The sequence below is a fragment of the Aspergillus welwitschiae genome (genome assembly GCF_003344945.1).
Source record: "Aspergillus welwitschiae strain CBS 139.54b unplaced genomic scaffold BDQ94scaffold_22, whole genome shotgun sequence".
NCBI lineage: Eukaryota > Fungi > Ascomycota > Eurotiomycetes > Eurotiales > Aspergillaceae > Aspergillus > Aspergillus welwitschiae.
This window is the reverse complement of record NW_020798716.1, coordinates 15079-37468: the sequence shown is the minus strand read 5'-3', so window position 1 is coordinate 37468 and position 22390 is coordinate 15079. Positions and strand designations below refer to the sequence as shown.

The window sequence follows — 22390 nt, the reverse complement described above, 5'->3', positions numbered from 1 at the left end:
GAGGGTGAGGATGTGCTTGCCCGTGAACAGAGGAAGACCCAACGGGGTCAACCGGCACAACTACGAGGCCAGGGGATTCTCTCTGCCGCAGATGCCCTTGTTGAGGGCCTCAAGTACCGTCCACGCACGCCTGCCACCCGAGCTACCTACGACCTTATTCTCACCATGACCGCGACCCACCTTGGCGATGTCCCCCACGAAGTGGTCCGAAGTGCCGCTGATGCAGTGCTGGAATTGCTCAAGGATGAGGAGATGAAAGACTTCGACAAGAAGAAGGAGATCGACGATCTGCTCGGAAGCTCGATGAACCCTAAGGAGTTCAATGAGCTCGTCAACCTCGGCAAGAAGATTACGGACTACGACGCGCAGGACGAAGACGAAGAGATGGGCGAAGGATTGGAAGGTGAAGGCGAAGGTGAATTGGATGAGCGCCAAGGTGTTGCCGTTGTTTTCGACGAGGAGGATGAGGACGACGAGCGCATGGGCACTGTGGACGAGATACGCGATGACGATGAACTGTCAGAGGATGAAGAGGCCGATCAACAAGAAGCTACTGGAATCGACGAGACAACCACTGAGAAGGCAGATCTTGAAGGCCTCGAGGAGGCCGAAGAGATGGTAATAGATGGTGGCGTGGGCCGGGATGCAGATCGACGAGACAAGGGATCAACGATACCTGCCCGGGAGATTGATGCCTATTGGCTTCAGCGTCAAATTGGTGCTGCATATTCTGATGCCCACATACAACACGAAAAGGCTACCCAAGCACTTGAGATTCTTGGTGGTCAGGGCGAGGACGGCGCGGAGCGGCCTCTACGTGATGTAGAAAACGACCTGATGGAATTGTTCGACTACGAGAACCCCGATCTTGTCGCCAAACTGGTCACCAATCGGGATAAGATCGTTTGGGTCACTCGCTGGCGTCGAGTGGCCGAGGATGCAGACGCCCGCCACCTGGTAGAGAGTGAGATGGTTGAAGCTGGACATCGCCAGATTCTGGACGAGATCCGGGGTAAATCGACTCGCTCTGAAGGTGCAGGTCGGCCAGAGAAGAAGATCAAGCTGGATTTGATGGATGTGGATGTTCCTAGTGCACCTCAACAAGCCGAAGAGAAGCCAACCGAGGGAGGACTGGTGAGGGGACTGCAGCCGAAGAGGCTGATTAACCTGGAAAACCTCGTCTTCCACCAGGGCAACCACTTGATGACGAACCCCAACGTTAAGCTGCCACAAGGCTCTACGAAGCGGACATTCAAGGGCTACGAGGAGATCCATGTGCCTCCTCCGCAGGCAAAGAGAGAGCCAGGCGAGAAGAACATCCCGGCCACCGAATTGCCCGAGTGGGCTCGTGTCGGCTTTGGTAGTGCGAAGGAGCTCAATCGGGTCCAGTCCAAGTGCTTCCCATCTGCATTCCATGACGATGGAAACATGCTTGTCTGTGCTCCCACAGGATCAGGCAAGACGAATGTTGCCATGCTCACCATTCTCCGCGAAATCGGAAAGAACCGCAACCCTGAAACAGGTGAGATCATGTTGGATGACTTCAAGATCATCTACATCTCTCCGTTGAAGGCGCTGGTTCAGGAGCAAGTCGGAAACCTCGGCAAGCGACTGGAGCCGTATGGCATCAAGGTTGCTGAACTCAGTGGTGATCGGCAGCTCACCAAGCAGCAAATTGCTGAAACGCAAATTATTGTGACCACCCCCGAGAAGTTTGATGTTATTACAAGAAAGGCGTCGGAAACGAGCTACACAAGGCTTGTTCGTCTTGTTGTTATCGATGAAATCCACCTTCTTCACGACGATCGTGGTCCTGTCATCGAGAGCATCGTGAGCAGAACGATTCGCAAGGTCGAACAGACCGGTGACCCTGTGCGAATTGTTGGTCTCAGTGCTACCCTTCCTAACTATCGTGATGTTGCAAGCTTTTTGCGCGTCGATCCCCTTAAGGGTCTCTTCCATTTCGACGGGTCTTATAGGCCATGCCCGCTGAAGCAGGAGTTCATTGGTGTTACCGACAAGAAGGCTATCAAGCAGTTGAAGACGATGAACGATATTTGCTATAACAAGGTGCTTGAGCAGGTAGGACAGCGGAGGAATCAGATGCTTATCTTCGTCCACTCTCGAAAGGAGACCGCCAAAACCGCCAAGTACATCAGGGACAAGGCTCTTGAAATGGAGACCATTGGTCAGATCCTGCGAAGCGATGCCGCAAGCAGAGCCATCTTGGCCGAAGAAGCCGAGACCGTGGACGATCCCTCCCTCAAAGATCTTCTGCCTTACGGCCTCGGTATTCACCATGCTGGTCTGAGTCTTGCGGACCGTGATTCAGTTCAGGCTCTCTTCAGTGATGGTAGCATCCAAGTGCTTGTGTGCACGGCAACGCTCGCCTGGGGTGTCAACCTACCTGCTCATACCGTCATTATCAAGGGTACCCAGATCTACTCCCCTGAAAAGGGTAGCTGGGTTGAACTTAGCCCTCAAGATGTTCTCCAGATGCTGGGACGAGCTGGACGACCTCAGTACGACACATTCGGTGAGGGTATTATTATTACCTCGCAGACTGAGATTCAGTACTATCTGTCGCTTATGAACCAGCAGCTGCCGATCGAGAGTCAGCTTATGAGTAAGCTTGCGGATAATATGAATGCTGAGATCGTTCTTGGCAATATTCGCACGCGCGACGAGGGTGTGGATTGGCTAGGATACACTTATCTGTTTGTCCGTATGCTTCGTTCACCCGGATTGTACAGTGTTGGCGCCGATTACGAGGAGGACGAGGCACTGGAGCAGAAGCGTGTCGATCTTGTCCACTCTGCAGCAGTCATCTTGGAGCGGGCAGGCCTTGTCAAGTACGACAAGAAGACGGGACGCCTGCAGTCGACTGAGCTTGGACGCATCGCCTCTCATTACTATATTGGCCACAACTCCATGTTGACGTACTCTCAGCACATCCAGCCCTCCATCACGCCCATCGAACTCTTCCGTATCTTCGCCTTGAGTGACGAATTTAAGTACATTCCAGTCCGTCAAGATGAAAAGCTCGAGCTTGCCAAGTTGCTGGGACGTGTGCCTGTTCCCGTCAAGGAAGGCATCGACGAGCCTCATTCGAAGATTAACGTGCTCCTGCAGGCCTATATTTCCAGACTCAAGCTTGAGGGACTGGCGCTTATGGCAGATATGGTTTATGTCACACAGTCGGCTGGACGTATTCTGCGCGCTCTGTTTGAGATTTCCCTGAAGAAGGGCTGGTCATCTGTGGCTAAGACGGCTCTTAATCTCTGTAAGATGGCTGAACGACGGATGTGGCCGACGATGACGCCGCTGCGTCAGTTCCCAACCTGTCCTAGAGACATCTTGCAGAAGGCTGAGAGAATCGATGTGCCATGGGCTAGTTATTTCGACCTTGATCCTCCTCGTATGGGCGAGCTTCTCGGTATGCCGAAGGCTGGTCGCATCGTCTGCGACCTCGTTTCCAAATTCCCCCGCTTGGAAGTCCAAGCGCAGGTACAGCCTGTCACTCGTTCTATGCTCCGGGTTGAGTTGACCATCACCCCCAACTTTGTGTGGGACGAGGCGCTCCATGGAAACGCGCAGGACTTCTGGATCTTGGTCGAGGATTGCGATGGAGAGGAAATTCTATTCCATGATCAGTTCCTTCTCCGCGGAGACATTGCGCAGTCCGAGATGAACGAGCACCTTGTCGAATTTACTGTTCCGATCACCGAACCTATGCCTCCCAACTACTTCATCTCGCTCGTTTCGGACCGTTGGATGCACTCGGAAACGAAGATTGCTGTTTCTTTCCAAAAGCTTATTCTTCCGGAGCGCTTCCCCCCGCACACTCCTCTGCTGGATATGCAACGTGCCCCAGTCAAGGCACTGAAGCGCGATGAATACCAGCAACTGTACCCTGAGTGGCAATACTTCAACAAAATCCAGACACAGACCTTCAAGTCTCTGTTCGACACGGATGACAATGTCTTTATCGGTGCTCCTACCGGCAGTGGCAAGACCGTTTGCGCAGAGCTTGCGCTGCTGCGTCATTGGACTCAGGAAGACAGTGGTAGGGCCGTTTACATTGCCCCGTTCCAGGAATTGGTTGATCAACGTCTCGCCGATTGGGAGAAGCGACTGAGCAATATCGCCGGTGGAAAGACCATTGTGAAGCTTACTGGAGAGACGACTGCCGACCTCAGGCTTTTAGAACGTGCCGATCTTGTCCTTGCCACACCTACTCAATGGGATGTCTTGTCCAGGCAGTGGCGGAAGCGTAAGAACGTCCGTGCAGTGCAGCTTTTCATCGCTGATGAGATCCAAATGCTCGGCGGTTATGGAGGATACGTGTATGAGGTGGTTGTCTCTCGTATGCACTCTATGGCGCTGGAAACTGAGAGTGGCATGCGTATTGTTGGCCTGAGCGTGCCGCTTGCCAATGCTCGCGACCTGGGTGAGTGGATCGGTGCCAACAAGCACACAATCTACAACTTCAGCCCGCATGCCCAACCGGTGCCTCTCGAGCTTCACATCCAGTCTTTCACCATTCCTCACTTCCCCTCGCTTATGCTCGCCATGGCTAGGCCAGCGTATCTTTCGATTCTTCAGCTATCCCCCGACAAGCCTGCCATTGTTTTCGTGCCTAGCCGCAAGCAGACTCGTTCGACCGCCATGGATCTCCTAGCTGCCTGCGCTACTGATGATGATGAAGACCGGTTCCTTAACGCCGATGTCAATGAGCTGGCACCCCTCCTAAGCCGTATCAATGAACGGACCCTCGCAGAGTCACTAACTCACGGCATTGGCTACTACCACGAAGCGCTCAGCCCTACCGACAAGCGCATTGTCTCTCATCTCTTCAGCATCGGTGCAATTCAAGTCCTCCTTGCCTCCAGAGATGTTTGCTGGGAGCTCAATCTCACCGCGCACCTTGTGATTGTCATGGGAACACAGTTCTTCGAAGGCCGGGAGCATCGCTATATCGACTACCCTATCAGCGAGATTCTCCAGATGTTCGGCAAGGCCTCTCGTCCCGGTGAGGATAAGATTGGCCGTGGTGTGCTTATGGTCCCAGCTGTCAAGCGGGAATACTACAAGAAGTTCCTCAACGAAGCATTGCCCGTTGAGAGTCATCTGCAAGCCTACTTGCATGACGCCTTCGTCACAGAGATCAGCACCAGGACGATTGGATCAACCCAGGATGCGATCGACTGGATGACCCACACCTATTTCTATCGCCGGCTTTTGGCTAACCCCAGCTTCTACGGTCTGACCGATGTCAGTCACGAGGGTCTCAGTACTTTCCTGTCGGAACTACTGGAGAACACTCTGAAGGAATTGTCGGATGCCAAGATCGTTGATCTGGATGAAGAGGATGACAGTGTATCGCCCTTGAACGCGGCCATGATTGGATCTTACTACAATATCTCTTTCATTACGATGCAGACCTTCCTTCTCTCCCTGTCGGCTCGCACGAAGCTCAAGGGTATCCTGGAGATTGTCACGTCAGCCACAGAATTCGAGTCGATCCAGATGCGCCGTCACGAGGACCACATCCTACGTCGCGTATACGACCGTGTGCCTGTTAAGATGTCGCAGGTCGCCTACGACTCGCCGCACTTCAAGGCCTTCGTGCTGCTGCAAGCTCACTTCTCGCGCATGCAGTTGCCGATCGATCTTGCAAAGGACCAGGAGGTCATTGTCAGCAAGGTTCTGAACCTGCTCAGCGCTTGTGTTGATGTTCTCTCTTCGGAGGGCCACCTGAACGCCATGAACGCCATGGAGATGTCCCAGATGGTTGTCCAGGCCATGTGGGACCGCGACAGCCCACTGAAGCAGATTCCTCACTTTGGCCCCGACGCTATCAAGGTGGCCAACGAGTACAAGTATGTTCCATCATCTCCTCCCTCCCATACCACCATCACTAACATTCATACCAGCATCAACGATATCTTCGAGTTCATGGAAGCCATGGATCCCTCCGAGAACAAGGACTACGCGACATTGGTCAAGCGCCTTGGCCTGGACAACAGGCAATTGGCACAAGCCGCGGCCTTCACCAACGAGAAGTATCCCAACCTCGAACTGGACTTCGAAGTCGAAGATCCAGAGGGCGTCACCTCCGGCGAGCCAAGCTACCTCAAGATCAAGATCGAGCGCGAGGTCGAAGAAGACGAAGAGCCCGACACCTCCGTGCACGCACCTTTCTACCCCAACAAGAAGATGGAGAACTGGTGGCTCGTGGTCGGAGACGAGAAGACAAAGAACCTGCTGGCTATCAAGCGTATCACTATTGGTCGCAAATTGGAGCTGCGTCTTGAATATATCGTGCCTACGCCTGGTGAGCACGAGCTGACTCTGTACTTGATGAGTGACAGTTACGTCGGTGTGGATCAGGCTCCTACGTTTACTGTTAGGGCTGCTGAGGGAATGGATGAGGATGAGGACGAGGAAGAGGAAGACGAGGAGTAGATGGCGGATGTCTGCTCTTTGGACGGTTGGGTTGGGAATTATAAATGATTTCGTTATGGTTCGCATTTCTGTATTATATGTGTAATGTGGAATAACATGAATCGTTGTTCAAATTTTGGACTCTGCTGGCGTACTATCATACCTTCTGAATCTCTGTCATGGACTTTTTACTATGCATCTACTAGTAGAATTAAATTGCCTATGATCTTTGAATTTTCCCTATCGGTTTACCTTCGAGTTAATTAACAAACTTCTATTCTACTGGTTGGGCGACACCAAGACCATCAGGTGACTCCGTAGGATTAAGAGGAAGGGCATAATCAATTCTGTTCCTTACTAAATCTGAATACAGACTAGTCTTGCATCATCACCTCTACGTAATTTACATAACTCAGTCACTATGCAGTAGCTATGTGTACATATGCGGATTACTTCACTAGAGAAACAACAGTCTCCATATACCTTAAACGTGGTCAAATGATGAAGATCGCGCTTGGCAGAAGAAGCCATATGGAGCCGGTGGGATGGATGGCTGTTGCGGACCCGAGCCGAGATGACTCGACAGACTGACATCGAGACCGGCGGGGCTTTTTCTGTCGGAGTCCTAGACGATTTTAACGTATGGTATTCCTCGGAGCCTCCATATTATCGGCCTCATTGAAGCAACATATTGCATATCCCTGCCTTTTAAGGTTAGAACACTATCTGCTGTGCATTGTCGGAGGGGAATGATTCGGCGGAAGTTAAAAGGCCGAAGCCCGAGCAAGTGTGTCCTTTACCAGTTAGGGCTGTGCTGTGGACCCGAGCCGAGAGAGCATGGGTCCTTCAATTCAGTTGTGTACGTTCGTTTCGGGCCGCCGGCGTCTTACCTACTCCGGCAACAGATCATGATGTAGGACCAGGGGCTTTGGGAGTGTTTTATTGGAAAGGGGAAAGACGGGATGGATAATGTAATGAGTATTGAGTGAAATTGACAACCGTGCCAGCGGGTTACTCAAGGCGCTTGTAGCCTTGTCAGAACTTGCTCGTAGATCCTACTGATACCCCAGTACTTCAGCGTTCTGAGGCTCAAAATGGACTCATCTAGAAATCTGGAGCGGCCTCGACCAGTCATGATATCGCCAATCCCGGGCAGCTTGATACGACCCCAGCCGGTGCTGATCCATTCAACAGCATCCAAGCCACCCCAGTCCGGCGAACGGAGGGTAATCGATGGCGCCTCAGTCGCGGGAGTAGGGTGGCCTTGGGGGGTGCAGAGTGAAGAGTATAGCCATATCACTAGGACAGCTCTGAAGAAGAAAACAGGTGTACAATAGTGCGTACAGTGATGGGATCGCACGGTTTCGAGTACCCGTGCGGCGTAGAAAAAGGCTGATCTTCCTTGATGTGACACAGCGCCCCATTCATCAGCTAATTTACCTAAGTCAAACTCGCTTAGATGTCGGCCCTTGATCTTAAGAACTGTAGGTAGTAGTGACACTTTGGGAATATTGTTGGTCATGAGGGCATAGAGAATCATGAGCCTGTGAGTCGCGCAGACTCTGAGCTCGGTGGAGCAAAGTGCCTCCTCATTCTCTGTGAGCTCCAATAGTCGTCTCAAATCTTCATTCACTTCACTTGAATCAAATGATGGGGATCCTGATAACCTTTGGTGGTTACTGACGGCATTGAGTAGAAGCTGAATAATGGCTTGCTTCCCAAGAGTGCCAGTTTTAGACCAGATAGCCGGCCAATTTCTATCAGAAGTAATATGCTCTAATGTAAGGGGTTTGTTTCGGCCTGATACGTTAGTAGTAGCCATGAGTGACGGCATATCGGAACCTACTTGTGCGTGTTGAGAAAGTAGCCCAGCCCTGTGCTGTCGTGGCTTCCCAGAGCTCTTCTGCCTGGGGTAGGGTATTCTGCATCTCATCGTCCCTTACTACAGAGGATAGATCGAAATGTGTGGAGAAAGACGTATCTGCTAGCTGCATAGCCACGTTAGATGCTATAATAGCTAATATGTCCAGGTAGGCGTGAAAAGTTATGCGGAACCACTAACCCAAATAGCGTAACCAGTGCGTCGTCTCTCTTCATCAAGGGTCCAAATTTGCCATTTTTGGGTATTTGGAAGCTCTAGCTGAAAGATCTTTTGGAGAGATACAATGCTTCTAAGTATTTGACTTCGCCGAGCCACGGTAACCGGAAGGGCTTGATACACTTCAGCGAGTTCTAGGGCCCTTCGTTCGCCAGAGTACCGCAGCCCCAGTAGGTTGAGAAGGAAGACCCGCATAAGCCACAGCTCCCGGGCATGTACATTCAGATTCTCACACTAGCGGATGAGGGTACTGTCAGCCCTGAAACAACACGCGCATAGGCTGCGGGGCCTCACTCACCAGATGCACGGACTGGCGTCGCACCAGCTCGTGCATAGCTCTTGAACAGGTCTGCGCATGTGGGAGCCCGGAGAATTGAGCACCGATGGCACTCACGACAAAGATAAGGAGCCAATGCGTGCCCGGGGTGCAGAAAGACGGCTTGTGTAGAACGGGGAAAACAGGATGGAAGTGCTCAAAGTACAGCTGCACCCAAGAATTGATCACCGGCAAGGGTGGGATTCTCAGCTCAGTAAACGGTGGAAAGGTCGGGGTTCTTTCCATGATCCGCGCAACACGATGCACTTCTTCCACAGCTGTAGCAGGCACATCGTTTACGTGGGCAAAGTTCTCTTCATCCACTTGTTCCATAGATAGGCCCTCCATATCTGGAAAGGACAACTGCGCATCGATATTGATAGCAGTCGGGTGATACCGTCTTGGTTCCATGGCTTCGTCGGTTTCCAGCGAGTGACTACGACGGTAGATTTCGGCAACTGCAGTTGGTGTCAAGGGCGGGAATGGCCTAGGTATCCTCGAGGCTGTATTCAGTGAAAAATACGAGGGCTCCGTCTCTGCTGATGCCAACCACAAATCATTCAAATCGCCATCTGATGGAGGGGTCTGCTCTAGGATATTAGATAGCACATTAGCATCGATGTCAACTCCCAAGAAACCTTCGAATCCCATCGCATCCGTAGCGAACAATGCTGATGTACTCTCGTGCGTAGCTGCTGGAATCTGGCTTGTAAGGTGGCTGCCAATTCCGAACGCCTCCGCGTTTTCCATGCTCCTAGCATTTACTGTTGGCGATATAGGCTGCAGCTGAGTCATTGTATGTATGGTTGGTGATGGTGGTAAGACAAAGTTATCTGGGAGCTGGGCTGATGCTCTTCCGTCACCTTGCTGATCCGTTGTAAGAGAAGGTTCCCAGTTCTGAGATGTAGCTGTGCCACGGTGCCGTTTTGGTTTCGAAGAGTGTGTTGTAGCAGCAGAATTGACATTGCGCTTCTGGGGCGACTGGTAGACACAGTCGGCCCCATTTCTCTGACACCTCTGACACGGGCTCTGTCCGTCACAGCGAACTTTGGACAGATTACACTGCTTGCATGCCTGTGCTACCCGGCGTCGCTCATTGGTATGCGTACTGCCATTGGGGACGATGTGTTCATGTTTTGTGCCGTGATGACGAGCAAGTGAATCTCTACAGACTGCATATTAGCTTGAATATATTCCATATATCACAAGGTAGTGAGGGCAGACACTCGACTGAATCGTTGGCCGCACTCAACACAAGCAAAGGGCTTTTCTTTAGTATGAGTGCGGATGTGGCGCTGATAGTGTTCGGGTCGGTGGAATGAAGCGTTGCAAGCTTCGCAGAGCCACTGGGTGGATTGCATGGCATCAGATTATTCTGTAAGTATGAACTGCGCAGCATCACCCGAAGAACAACTGAATCAAGCGGACTCAACTCTCAGTGTAGTTGCTGTTGCCAGGATGGAAGGGACTTGGGAGGCACGGGATTCGACCTGCTCTATCGGGCCATCGCCGCTAATCCCGAACGAGGCTCCACCCACTTACTCCATTAGTTGCAACCCCGAAGACTCGATCTAAGATCTCTTCCTTTCTCTAGAACCTCCTACGCGAATCTGGTACAGCATTACTGCGCTGTTCCTTAGACATACTCTCAAAGGATGTGGTGCTATGCAATTATTTAACAGTTCTATTCGGTACATAGGCTCAGCGGGCAGGGTCAGAGAAGGGGGACAACTATAATCACCCGAGTCTGTTTCAGTACTCTTAGAAAAGAGCCACAGTGGACTAGGCGCTCACTTGAGTAGCCTGAAGAAGCTGTTGAGCTTCTCGACCGGGGTACGAACTCCAGGTGTAGGAAAACATGTCCGGAGGCAACTCGGCATCGGGCACATAGGTCCTCAACTCGTCTAACATCTGGCCCCGGCGATCGTCGCTGACCTTGGACATCATCATCACCGTTACCGATCGCCCATAGCGTACCTTGTTGTACAGTTCTAGTCTACCCGGGATATCATCTTTGGTACATTCGGGAGTGAACAGGGCGCCTAGAGCTGCCCCGTCTTCGAAACTCTGTGCGCCGCCTTGGCCCTGGTCTAAGTCATGAGCATGATTAGCAATGGATGCAGCCACAAGCTTGTAACAATCACAAAGTAACTTACGAGGTAGGGTTGGGTGGGCTGCATCTCCAATGAGTGCTAGTTTGCCACGTATGAATGTGCGCGGCGGAGAACGAGACGCCAAGCTCCAGAGCTTCAGGTCCTCTGCCAATTTACACATCTCGCGTACTTCCGGACTGAATGCACTGCATGTTTCAAGCAACGAATCCAAGTTGCCACTGTCGAGCCAAGACGACTCTCTAGCGCTAGAGTCGGCGCCCGAAGGATGAATAGCAGCGACATTGAGCAGGTCGCCGTGACGACAAGGGTAGACAACTAGTCGCCGATCCTCCGACGCGAACACGTCCACAGCGTCCGATCCCATCTTTTCCAAAAGAGAGGCAGTAAGAGGGTTGCTTTTCATCTTGGAAACAGGGATGAGAAAGCGAAAGCAGTTCTGCCCCGTGCTTTCCTTCTGCGTAGGTCCACCGATGACACTGCTAACACACCGAGACTAGTGAAACGATTAGTATATTAGATATAGGTCCAACAAAGAGCAGCGTCCGTACATGAATGCCATCCGCCCCAATGACCAAGTCGCCAGTGAACTTGGTACCGTCCTCGAGGGTTACCACTCCAGCCTCAGGATCCTATCAATCATCTCGATTAGCAGCCTGGAGACTCTGGGTGAATTGCAATAGATAACTAACCACCGAAGCTACACGAGAACGCAGATGAATGGTAGGCTTCTTGCCATTGACCTCCTTGGCAGCCATATCCCTAAGAGTATTGTGCAAATCCACTCTGTGTGTGAGTAACCACTCATCGTAGATGCCCAGTGCTTCCTGAGCATCCTTGGTCACCTGCATGATTATTAGCCTAAACTGATGATCTTACCCCTGAATAATAGCCCCTACCACTGGTGTCCGGATAAGGTTTCCTTGGTGATCCCACAACCGCAGTTTGTTGCAATGGACGGGCTGCAGGTTCTCCAAGTTGCATCCCCAGTCCTTGAGGATGCGCGTGGCATTAGGCGCCATGTGGATTGCAGCTCCTACTTCATTCAGGAAGCCAGATTGTTCGAGGATCTGAATAGTCAGCACCACTCAGCATTGAGCGATAGTGTCGCTATTTACACACCTCAATGTCATGACCTTGTCGGTTCAATGCAATGGCTGCGCCTAGACCGGCAAGACCAGCACCAACCACTATGATCTTCAAGGGCATTTTGCACCAGCACAATTGCAGTAGAGTTTAACAGTAAGTAGGCGTACAGTTGGAAACGATCATGTAGCTATCGAGTGGAAATGCTGCTTGCTTTATGTACGTGGTTAAATTCAAGTTCTCGGCCTGACCACTCGGCATCTCTCTTCGGTCTGCCCACAGTAGCCGATCGGTCCTTGGCTGAGCATCAGATCTTTGAATGGTAGCTCCACTGGACAGGAGAACCAAGTGAGCCGGTGTTTTGCATTTGCACTATGGAGCCATGTATTATAATTGGGTCCTTAATGCTATACCGATTGTGTGGTTCGCATTTGTTCCGTGGCATTAGCTAGAAGCCGTTGTTTGCAGTTGGCCAATTCTCAGTACGATTCCAGGTGTCCTTTCTGCAGACCTGGACTAGATTGGACCCTTAATTCATGATCTGCGTCAGCTCTAGTAATTGACGAAATTAGTACTGTGCTTGTTTGTAGATTCCTTCCTCTTTTCCTTGGGCAAAGCGGTTGCAACAAAGCTCTAACAGGGCGCACGGCATCGGTAGGCTAAACACGTCTAGGTCATTAGTTTTCTGATAGTCGGAGTTTCTCCTGACAGCATCGAAGTGTAATTAGTTTCTGTGTCGTATTGTAGGCATTATGGTCACTGTTAGCACGATCCTCACAATCGAGCGGCGAGCCAGCAGGGGTTATGGAGTGCCTGAGGTCCCCACCGGGAGAACCACAGTAGGAAAGTTAGCCACTTGATTCTCCGCATTTATCGGGACCCCATATCAATCTGCATTCAATGATATAAATAAAGGTTAAATATGTTAGAATTGGGATCTACCGAACGTTGCAATCCAGGTTCAAGTAACTTTGTGGAAACAGGGACTAGCCGGAGTCCGTGGGTCAGCCGATAAGGGACGTCCCCTCACCGACCACCTCATTCCTTCTGCTGCTTCCCCTCACGGTCCCCATTCCCCATTCCTCATTCATCTCCCTGCAGCTCTCATCCCTCCTTCTTACACCTACTCGTCTGACATCCATCAGCCACGAGGAGGAACTGCGCTTGTCCATTCCTCACTGGCCCTTCGTATCAATTCTTGTTGTTCAGGAACAGTAATGACCCCCCATCTTATCACTGGTGTCGATCAGCTACTGACCTGCCGGTGAAGGTGACATGACCATCCGATCCATGAAGTTCACTCCGGAGTAAGCCATCACCAACACCAGCAGCAGAGACCACTTCATCAGTCAATTCTCACATATCACTTCTCCTACTTAAGTCAATGAAGCTGACCTGTCAGGGTTCTGCTCGGAGCCCCTAGGCGCTCCGGACCAGTTCCGAATGCCTCAGGCACCCTTGCCGTCTACACCCAGACAACTTACTCGTTTGAATCCCACTCTAAGACAAACGAGATCCGTGTTCTGGATATTGCCACTGGCCGGTCAGCCTTGATCACCAACGACGCCGGTGCCAGCTGTCCGCAGTGGCTGGGCGACAGCAATCAGCTGGTTTGGCTCAAGGCAAAGGCCAACGGCAACACCAGCTTTATTGTGGGAGATGCACATGAGGCAGACAAAACATACACGGCGGGAACCGTCCCTGGCCCCGTTTCTGACCTCAAGGTCACTGTTGTCGAGCCGGGCAAGATCGGCTTTGCTGTGACTGGTAAGGCTAACCCTGATGGGACGCTTCACAATCCGCATGACGCAAAGAAGCCAATCAGCACTGGGCGGCTCTTTACGTCGCTCTACGTGAGACATTGGGATTCGTACATCGAGCCTCAGAAGAATGCCATCTGGTATGGCTTGCTTCAGCGCGCCCCTCTGTCGCCAGCTACCAGACAAGCGGGAAAGTACTCCGTGTCGGGACTGACGAACTTGATCTCGGTGAGCGGTCTTGCGGGTGTCGAGGCTCCTATCCCACCGTTCGGAGGCACCGGTGACTTTGACATCAGCCCGTCAGCAATTGTCTTTGTGGCGAAAGATCCGGATCTCAATCCTGCCACGCACACCTCCTGCTCCTGTTATTACTGCCCTATGTTTTCATGGACCGGTGTGAACGCGTTAGAGGCTAAGGTCTGCGCGGTAAAGGGACTCGAAGGAGCCATGTCTTCCCCGATCCTCACTTCGGATGGCAGCTCGATTCTTCTTCTTGCCATGCGCGAAGACGGTTACGAGTCGGATAAGAGACGTATCTTATATGTGCCGAACCCTTGGAACGGTGAAATGATCGAGGTGTTTGCCTCTGCAGACGGAGAGGGATTGTGGGATTCCAGCCCGGCTGGCCTGACGTTATCGAATGACGACCAATCTTTGTTTATCCAGGTCGAGGAGTATGGCCGTGGAGTGCTGTATCAGCTTCCTCTCGCTGATATTCGCCATGCAACTCCAGATAAGTTGAAGAAGATCACTGATGCAGGCTATGTCACGGACGTCTATCCCGCATCTAAGAAGTCGACAAAGCTGCTCATTTCTAGCACTAGCTTGGTGGACAATAGCGTATGGTCTATTGTCGACCCCGAGTCTCCCAGCGACGTGCGCGTTATCTCCTCCATCGGTCGCAATGGTGCTGTCTTTGGACTCTCGCCCTCGCAGGTGGATGAAATCTGGTACCGGGGAGCCAACGACACTCCCGTCCATGCCTGGGTTGTGAAGCCCTCCAACTTCAAACCGGGCAAGAAATATCCGCTAGCTTACTTGATTCACGGTGGACCTCAGGGTGCCTGGTGTGACCAGTGGAGCACACGCTGGAATCCGGCGGTGTTTGCTGAACAGGGCTACGTTGTCGTTACCCCCAATCCCCGTGGTAGCACCAGTTACGGACAAAAGTTCACGGATGAGATTCGTGGCAACTACGGCAGCCTGCCATATATAGATCTCGAGAAGGGATTCGATTATATTGAGAATAACCTGGAGTACGTCGACACGTCCCGTGCTGTGGCGCTTGGTGCGTCATTTGGCGGCTACATGGTCAACTGGATCCAAGGGCACCCATTGGGCCGACGATTCAAGGCTCTGGTGACCCACGATGGAATCTTTAGCATGACATCGATGCTTTCCACCGAGGAGCTTTACTTCCCTGTGCGGGATCTCAAGGGGCCCTTGTGGAAGGTCCCTGAGAATTGGGAGCGTTGGGACCCGTCTCGGCACACCGCAAACTGGCAGACACCGCATCTGGTGATCCACAATGAGCTGGACTACCGGCTGACAATCGCGGAGGGTCTCGCTGCCTTCAACGTGTTGCAGATGCGGGGTGTCGAAAGTGCGTTTTTGACTTTCCCGGACGAGAACCACTGGGTGCTTAATCCGGAGAACTCGCTCATGTGGCACTACACCGTGCTCAACTGGATTAACAAGTATGTAGGACTGCCGCCGGCGTCGCGGGAGTTTGCAGAATTTAGCACCACGAAGCAGGCGTCGATGGAGCGACGACTCCAGCAGGTGACGTTGGATGGGGCCGCTAACTGAACACTGGCTTCTGTATAAATTAGTGGTTAATAGTATATTCAGCAAGATTGAATACGAGGTCATATGGCCATCTAGTGATGCTTTGTCGGCATTGTCCAATGCCTTTATCATGCTCTACCAGGTGTAGCTTCTGTTTCGCGCTACACATACGTAGCCAACAAGCGGGTATGGACAATGGAGCAAGATGCGACGGGAATTACCATCTCTTTATGCAACAATGCACCAACAAAGACCGGGTGAGGCTATTGTACAGAGACAAGGCACCGGCGAACCCCGTTTCAGGTTTTTATAGTACATTCTCAGGGTACATGGCAGATGCACTCAACAAAGCCGTAAAAGGATATAACTAGAAGTTGTTCCTCGAAGTACCAGTCACTCACTATCTCTAGTACTTCTAGACAGGCAACCACTGCAGACCAGCTTTTCGAAAATGAGCAAGCGTCGCATATCAGAGACTATATCACCATCATCTCCAGATCCATCACCAGTTTCAGCCCAGTCACCAGCACCAGCACCAGCACCAGCACCAGCACCAGCACCAGCACCAGCACCAGCACCAGCACCAGCACCAGCACCAGCACCAGCACCAGCACCAGCACCAGCACCAGCACCAGCACCCAAACGACGCCGAATGCGACGACAACGCCACAGCCAATACCTGTCCATTGACCCTCCATCTCCGGAGGACTACTACCCGTCCAGTCCGATCACACCTACTACCCCCGTGTCTTCTCCCATCCCTTCTACACCATCATCCCCCCCTCAACAACCATCACAATCCTCACCACCACCACCACCACGACGAACCCCCCGATATCGACACATCCTCCCCAAACCACCACCCACATCTACCTCTCCAACCAAGACCACCCCCCAACCTCAACCTCAGAAAATAACACCTAATAGTAAAATCCACCCCCACCTCCCCCTCATCCTCGCCCACTTCCGCACGCCCCTCCACCCCCTCGTCTCCAGCACCACCGGCCACCAACACCCCGATTTCCCCAGATCTTTACTCCAATATAACCTCCTCACGTCCGAGCAACTGGATAGACTCGCAGTGCACTTCCATCAGGTGGATCCGCCGGTGCGCGGCACGTTCTGGTATCCGGTGAGGATTGTGCAGCCGTGGATTAGGAGGGATGGTGGTGGTGCGAAGGGGTATGTGCGGGATGAGGAGGTGGGGTTGGAGGTGAAGAGGAGGAGGTTTGGGAGGTTTATTGGTCTTAGGGGGTGTGAGGAAATATTACCCTCTGGGTCTTTGAAGAAGAGGAGAGGGAAGGGGGTGGTGAGGGAGAAGGAGGTGGAGGAGGTTGAGGAGGGGGAGATTAGGGAGGAAGAAGAGTATGGGGAAGAAGAAGGAGGAGGAGAAACGGCAGAGGAGATGTTGGCGAGAATGGAGAGGGAGTGGTTTGAGGCGATGGTGAGGGCGAGGTATGAGGGGGAGTATGCCATGAGGTGGAAGATGGGGAGGGGGTGAATTGATTTTATCATCATTATTTATTTATCGGTTGTTATTTGTTATTTCGGGTTTATACCGGGTGGTATATGGGCTGGATCATGATATTCGTGATGGATGGGTATGTATATATGGCGTTATGGTGATACCCTTGTTATAATTAGGGAAAATTGCTAATGGCCCATTCCCCTCGTCCAATTCTCCTCCACGATTCTCCAATACTTCTCGCGACTCTGCATTCGAAACGTCTTCCCCCATTTGATCATCACCAGGAACACTGCTGCGCATACCATGCCCACGAATGCAGCGGATATAAAACAGTTCTGGTATCCGAGGTGGTTTACCCACGGTGTTATTCTATTGCAGTTAGCTTGCTGAAGATTACCAAATGGAAGGGATGGAAATACCCATAGCCCATGGCGAACGACATGGTGTTCCGAACCAATATCACACTCGCCATCGCATCCCCGCTCAGCTCCCGGTAGCTGTCGACCAGGTAGTTGACGCTCAGCGTGATGCCGCACGTGTTCGCCAACGCCAGCAGACACATCGCTACGATCAGTCCGAACCAATGCACTTGGTGCGCCGCTCCCACGCCCCAGAGCAAGAGAGATCCTGGCACGAGGATAAGGCAGATGGCAAAGGGCCACAGGCGCTGTTCGGCTTCCATGACTCCGTTGTTGCGTCGCGCGAGTCGGACCGTGAGCCAGTCGCTGAAGCGGCCGGTGAAGAGAGAGCTGTTGTTGTTAGTTGGTTTTTATGAATCGCTCGAGAATACTCCGGAAAACTCACGCTAGTAATGTACCCAGAATGCAGGATACATAGCTGAGTCCGACCATTGCAGAGCTATTCAGATTAGCAAAATGCATAGTTAGATCTGAAACAATGCAACGTACCTGAAATTATAAGGCGCGCCGCCCAAAATAATAGAAGCTGTTCCGTTCAACACATTGAACCATATAAGGTATGATCCGTACGAGAATCTGCCATGGTTAGCTTCATAAACCCATTGTTGCAGGAAGACATACCCCGCGTAGAATACCACCGGCCAGCTCAGATAGTACAATGTGTGGTAGAACCGCCGGAACATATTGTTCCTCGGCAGCCTGGGCCCTACAAGCGAGAGTTTCTGCAGATACGTCTTCCTCTGATACATCACCCCGCATTCTGTGTCACTCTGTTGTGCCACATCAGCAGGACGTTTCTCCTTGTCGCCCTGCTCGGACGTGCGCGAAGAAGCTTCCGTCGAAGTGACCTCCGCGACTGGCGCCTTCTCGCGCACGTAGTTCGTCTCTTCCATGAAGAAAAACAAGAAGACAATTGCAAAGGCGCAGAAAATGCTGGGCCAGTAGAACACCCATTGCCAGCCTTGGTACTCGGCGATGAAGCCGCAGATGACTGGTGCAAAGTAGTTGCTGCCTGCAAGGAAGAATGCATATAACGCCATGTATGTTCCCCGCTCATGGGTGAAGTACTGAAACGTCAGCTTAGTCCGATACGAGTTCAGATGGAAACTCACCACATCAGTCACGGTTACTTCTGGGAGAGCTTCAATGGGAGCCGTGAAGAACCCCGAAAGGATACTGCGCGCAATCCACTGGCCGTTGGTGTGGATATAGGGACTGCTGGGGTCAGTAATTATGCATACAGTCATGTCAGACAACGTACCCCCACACTGAGGTGCCCTGTGGAGTAATTAGTATTTATATAGAAGACTCCCAGTGAGTGCATACCAGAATGCCAACCAAAGAAAGGATGTATGTCAGACGCTTGCCATACTGCAGCGCCAGTGGCTGCCAAAACAAAAGCCCCCATCCAGCGAACAAAAACATATACCCGGTTCCCTGATTGAGAGTATCAACCGAGACACCTGTTGCTTCGGATAGCTGCGTGAGCACCGAGTAGACGACAGAGCATGCGATACCAGCAAATAACGTGTACCTGCAGGGCCCATGTTAGTCCCTGCATCCACTAGATTAACCTAATAGACACATTCTGCAGACATACACGCTCACACAGATGGTAGACAAGGTCTTCCTCCAGGGGGCCCAATTCAAGGGATCATCGGGATCATTGGACGGTTCCGGAATGAGAACGATGTCACTGTCGCCGCGATCCGCATGACGGGTGGCAAGGACATGCTCCAAGTCCACCAGCGTCACGGTGCCCGGAATAGCAGTCCGATCGAGGCCTGGGGTCATCTTGATGATACTAGATTAACCGCTCAAGTAGTTCATGGAGAGTGGAGGGTGGAGTGAAGGGAGATGAGGAGGAATGGAAGGAATGTAACGTCAAGGACAGCAGCTGGCGAGGTGGTCAAAAGGCTGTTTATCAGAAATACTCCGAAAACGATCAAATCAAATCAAGTCAAAGCGTCGGAAAAATAGCAAATATGTAATCCCCGCTGCAAGACCGAATTCCTAGCAATGCGAGAAGATAAAGAGTCCCTCCATCTAGATATCCGGTCAATAGTCCACCAGCCTAGTTACTCCGTAGTAGTTCCTGTTATCATCGTCCACCAGATAAGCAGGCGGAAGGCATTCCGTCGTGCAGCAAAAAGACCGACAACCGCTCAATTGTTGGCTCTGGGTGATCCTCAGTCCAGCTGATAACTAGAGAAGCCTTGGATCCACCTCTGCTATCTCCTCCAGCAGATCGATCCATTGATGGCAGCTGGATAAGTTGGATAACCACCCGTCCGGCATGGAACTTCCCCGCGCACCCCCCCATTTGACTCCAATCCAGATGTCATCCATCGCTAACCGGTTTAGTTGTTCAAGCGAGGCGCGGGGCTGTCGGCAAATCGTATCTCGCTGGTTGATCGGAAGAAGCCTAGGCTGCTTCATTGGTATATCAGGGAAAGACCGTTGATAGCAGATGTTACTGGTGCGTCGCTCCGACCATCCTTCTTGATGAGAATAGACTTGATGCTCACGGACTTACTCCGCTTTGGCATGTCCCCCTCCAGCACGGATCACGCTGGACAGAGCCATGGTAGTCTTCGCGCCGGCGTCGGGTGGATTCAGCTAGCTACCTTATCAGCCGTGTCAAATAATGATCTGATTGTACTTTCTCAATGAGGAACAGTTAATGGGTGCTGCTCCCACTTTTGGACCAGATTTTAGGATGATCTGATGTGTCATAAGCATTCTACGGCTGGGCCAGAACACGCCCAGATCATCGCCAAACCATGGGATGTCCCCAGATCTTATCAAACATACTAGGGATACTCCAAAACGACCACTTTTACACCTGAATAGACTCGGATAAACAAGGAGAAATCAAACTGCCGCCTGCAGCTAATATTATTCTGGTATCAAGCTCACGAATCTGGAAACCACAGCAGAGAATCTTAGATGACAATCCCAAATGACCACAGACACGGACAGGAAAGAAAAAGATAATGAGGCGATATGTGCAGATCTGGCTGGTATAATACAATCTGGCCAGGGCCAGACAACTCCGCACGTAGTTCAACCGACAGGGACAATCCCTCCAGCTGACTCACGACAGGACTCGAAAGAGGTAGACACTGAAGGCCCACTAGCTTGAACCACTGGCAATGTCATCCTCCTCGGGAAGGTCCTTGATAACGTCCTTCAGGATTTGAATCAGCTCATCAATATCAGGCCGGTCTGCAGGCTCCACCTGCAGGCACTTGCGGACCACCTCCTTTACGGGCGCACTGATCTGCATCGTATTATCTTTGCGGCTATCATCGCCACCGGCCTTGCCCTTGCCCTTGGTAGCACTCGATTTCTCGTCGGGGAACCGCCAATCACCACCCAACACACACATGCTCAAGCTGCCACCTGTCTCTTCGCTGCGGGCTTCAAAGGGGCTCTTGCCCACTAGACAGGCGTAGAGCGTACATCCTAATGACCAGATATCCACCTTTGTGTCGATGATCGAACCCGTCTTGACATCGAAGAGTTCGGGTGCCCGATACGGCATCGTGCTGTGTTCCGCAGCGGTGTCTTGGACGGCCAGGGCGAGCGACCGGGAGGTGATGGCAATGGGGCTGGGCGCTAGCGATCCGAGATCCATGAGGATGGGTGTACGCCCATCATCAGCGATCATGATGTTTCCTGAAAGCAAGCATTAGCGGAAAATCGCTTCAATAGGGAGCAGCAGCCGTACCGGGCTTAATATCCCGGTGGGCATACGGGCGAAGATCGCCGTCTTGCACGCCCTCCTGACTTATTGTGACCTCATCATCCATCAATGGCTCATTCTCCTCTTCTTCATCCACATTCTGGCTGGTGCGTCGCTTCGGTTTCGGCATCCGCATAGCTGTGTCCGCGTCTGCCTCTGCACCCTCTCTCCTCACAGCTTTAGCCTTGCGTGTAGGACCCGTACCACTTTTCACACGGTACAGGTGCATCGCTCGGAGCGCATTGGCAACTCCGAGCATTAGCACCATCAAACGCTTCTCCGGGAAGCGGGAATGGTTGACGAGGTTCGCATTGATGGCATCTTGGAGGTTGCCCCGTTGGTAGTATGGTAGGAGGATGTAGACCGTCTTCGACCCTGCATCGCCGCCATCGGCGCGGAATTTCGACCCGGATTCGGTGGATACACAATGGTCAATGGAATGAATGATGTTGTTCTGCGTGGTGAACAGATTGTAGGCCTCCACTTCCTTCAACGCCTGTGAAACGGACTCCTGACCGAAGGGACACCGGATCTTCTTCAGCGCAAACAGTTCCGAGGTCGATTTGTCTTGAACGAGGTAGACATAGGAGAAACCACCCTAGCATGATGCGTTGATCGTCAGCATCGCGCATTCGCGGGTGTTTTGTAGTGAACCATAAGTCAGAAGCAATCATACTTCACCGAGGAGTCGGAGCAATTTGAAGCTACGATTGTTGATCTTTAATTGCAGCGTGCTGGGAAAACAGCACATGCAATCGGTGAAGTTGTAGAGAAGATCAAAGAAATATTGCGCCATGGTGGATGAAGGAGCACACCAGTGCAGGGAAAGCTGTTCACAAAGCAGCTACAGGAAGCTGATTATTGAGCCGCGATAGCTGTAGGGACGGGGTCCCCGTGGCGACTAGGAGGTGACTACGCGGCACTATCGTTCTGACGGCTGGGATCCACCCCGGCGTTGGCGCAGGCGCACAGGCAGGCAGAAGAAGCCGGCGGAGCAAGGGAGAGGGGAAGAGCAAATGATCTGAGGCCCTTGAGCGGATGGAATGTACAAAGTAAGGTCCAGCGGAGAAAGGGAATGAGAGTGAATTGGGGAGGTTGAGGGATAAGAGAAGAGTGTAAACCGAGAAGATGAATACTTTAGAAGCCGCG

The 22390-nt window shown here is 52.0% G+C and overlaps 7 protein-coding genes across 7 annotated transcripts; 3 read left to right on the top strand and 4 right to left on the bottom strand.

Annotated features, from left to right (window-relative positions):
• Positions 1 to 316: 316 nt before the first annotated feature.
• Positions 317 to 696, top strand: BDQ94DRAFT_146367 (uncharacterized protein). The gene has a single exon (XM_026766810.1). The coding sequence runs from the start codon at positions 323 to 325 to the stop codon at positions 620 to 622; it is 300 nt and encodes a 99-aa protein (XP_026624673.1). The 5' UTR covers positions 317 to 322; the 3' UTR covers positions 623 to 696.
• Positions 697 to 1457: 761 nt separating this feature from the next.
• Positions 1458 to 6632, top strand: BDQ94DRAFT_146366 (ATP-dependent RNA helicase BRR2). The gene is made up of 2 exons (XM_026766809.1): positions 1458 to 5882; positions 5937 to 6632. Exons 1-2 carry the CDS (start codon positions 1474 to 1476, stop codon positions 6466 to 6468), a joined length of 4941 nt encoding a protein of 1646 aa, XP_026624672.1. The 5' UTR covers positions 1458 to 1473; the 3' UTR covers positions 6469 to 6632.
• An 830-nt stretch (positions 6633 to 7462) lies between these two features.
• Positions 7463 to 10222, bottom strand: BDQ94DRAFT_180142 (transcription factor domain-containing protein; the record flags this gene model as incomplete). Its single annotated transcript, XM_026773549.1, has 5 exons — positions 7463 to 8247; positions 8294 to 8435; positions 8510 to 8779; positions 8844 to 10026; positions 10068 to 10222. 5 exons carry the CDS (start codon positions 10220 to 10222, stop codon positions 7463 to 7465), a joined length of 2535 nt encoding a protein of 844 aa, XP_026624671.1.
• Positions 10223 to 10643: 421 nt separating this feature from the next.
• BDQ94DRAFT_171727 (putative salicylate hydroxylase) lies at positions 10644 to 12181 on the bottom strand (the record flags this gene model as incomplete). The annotated part of the gene is made up of 6 exons (XM_026771826.1): positions 10644 to 10951; positions 11018 to 11468; positions 11524 to 11604; positions 11665 to 11817; positions 11872 to 12042; positions 12095 to 12181. 6 exons carry the CDS (start codon positions 12179 to 12181, stop codon positions 10644 to 10646), a joined length of 1251 nt encoding a protein of 416 aa, XP_026624670.1.
• Positions 12182 to 13149: 968 nt separating this feature from the next.
• BDQ94DRAFT_55355 (oligopeptidase family protein) lies at positions 13150 to 15708 on the top strand. The gene is made up of 3 exons (XM_026776034.1): positions 13150 to 13272; positions 13329 to 13365; positions 13461 to 15708. The coding sequence occupies exons 2-3, from the start codon at positions 13334 to 13336 to the stop codon at positions 15625 to 15627; spliced, it is 2199 nt and encodes a 732-aa protein (XP_026624669.1). The 5' UTR covers positions 13150 to 13272; positions 13329 to 13333; the 3' UTR covers positions 15628 to 15708.
• A 990-nt stretch (positions 15709 to 16698) lies between these two features.
• Positions 16699 to 17082, bottom strand: BDQ94DRAFT_171724 (uncharacterized protein; the record flags this gene model as incomplete). The annotated part of the gene is made up of 1 exon (XM_026771825.1): positions 16699 to 17082. The coding sequence occupies one exon, from the start codon at positions 17080 to 17082 to the stop codon at positions 16699 to 16701; it is 384 nt and encodes a 127-aa protein (XP_026624668.1).
• A 177-nt stretch (positions 17083 to 17259) lies between these two features.
• BDQ94DRAFT_160377 (MFS general substrate transporter) lies at positions 17260 to 22037 on the bottom strand (the record flags this gene model as incomplete). The annotated part of the gene is made up of 12 exons (XM_026769212.1): positions 17260 to 17443; positions 17494 to 17823; positions 17879 to 17932; positions 17983 to 18069; positions 18115 to 18560; positions 18606 to 18708; positions 18755 to 18771; positions 18820 to 18972; positions 19102 to 19277; positions 20644 to 21114; positions 21227 to 21839; positions 21918 to 22037. The coding sequence occupies 12 exons, from the start codon at positions 22035 to 22037 to the stop codon at positions 17260 to 17262; spliced, it is 2754 nt and encodes a 917-aa protein (XP_026624667.1).
• Between the last annotated feature and the right edge of the window lie 353 nt (positions 22038 to 22390).

Coding starts and splice junctions, on each gene's coding strand:
- BDQ94DRAFT_146367 (XM_026766810.1), top strand. CDS start 323: ATGAGCTCGTCAACCTCGGCAAGAAGATTACGGACTACGACGCGCAGG.
- BDQ94DRAFT_55355 (XM_026776034.1), top strand. CDS start 13,334: ATGACCATCCGATCCATGAAGTTCACTCCGGA. Junction 13,366..13,460: donor TCCATGAAGTTCACTCCGGA/GTAAGCCATCAC, acceptor CTGACCTGTCAG/GGTTCTGCTCGGAGCCCCTA.
- BDQ94DRAFT_146366 (XM_026766809.1), top strand. CDS start 1,474: ATGCTCACCATTCTCCGCGAAATCGGAAAGAACCGCAACCCTGAAACA. Junction 5,883..5,936: donor AAGGTGGCCAACGAGTACAA/GTATGTTCCATC, acceptor CATTCATACCAG/CATCAACGATATCTTCGAGT.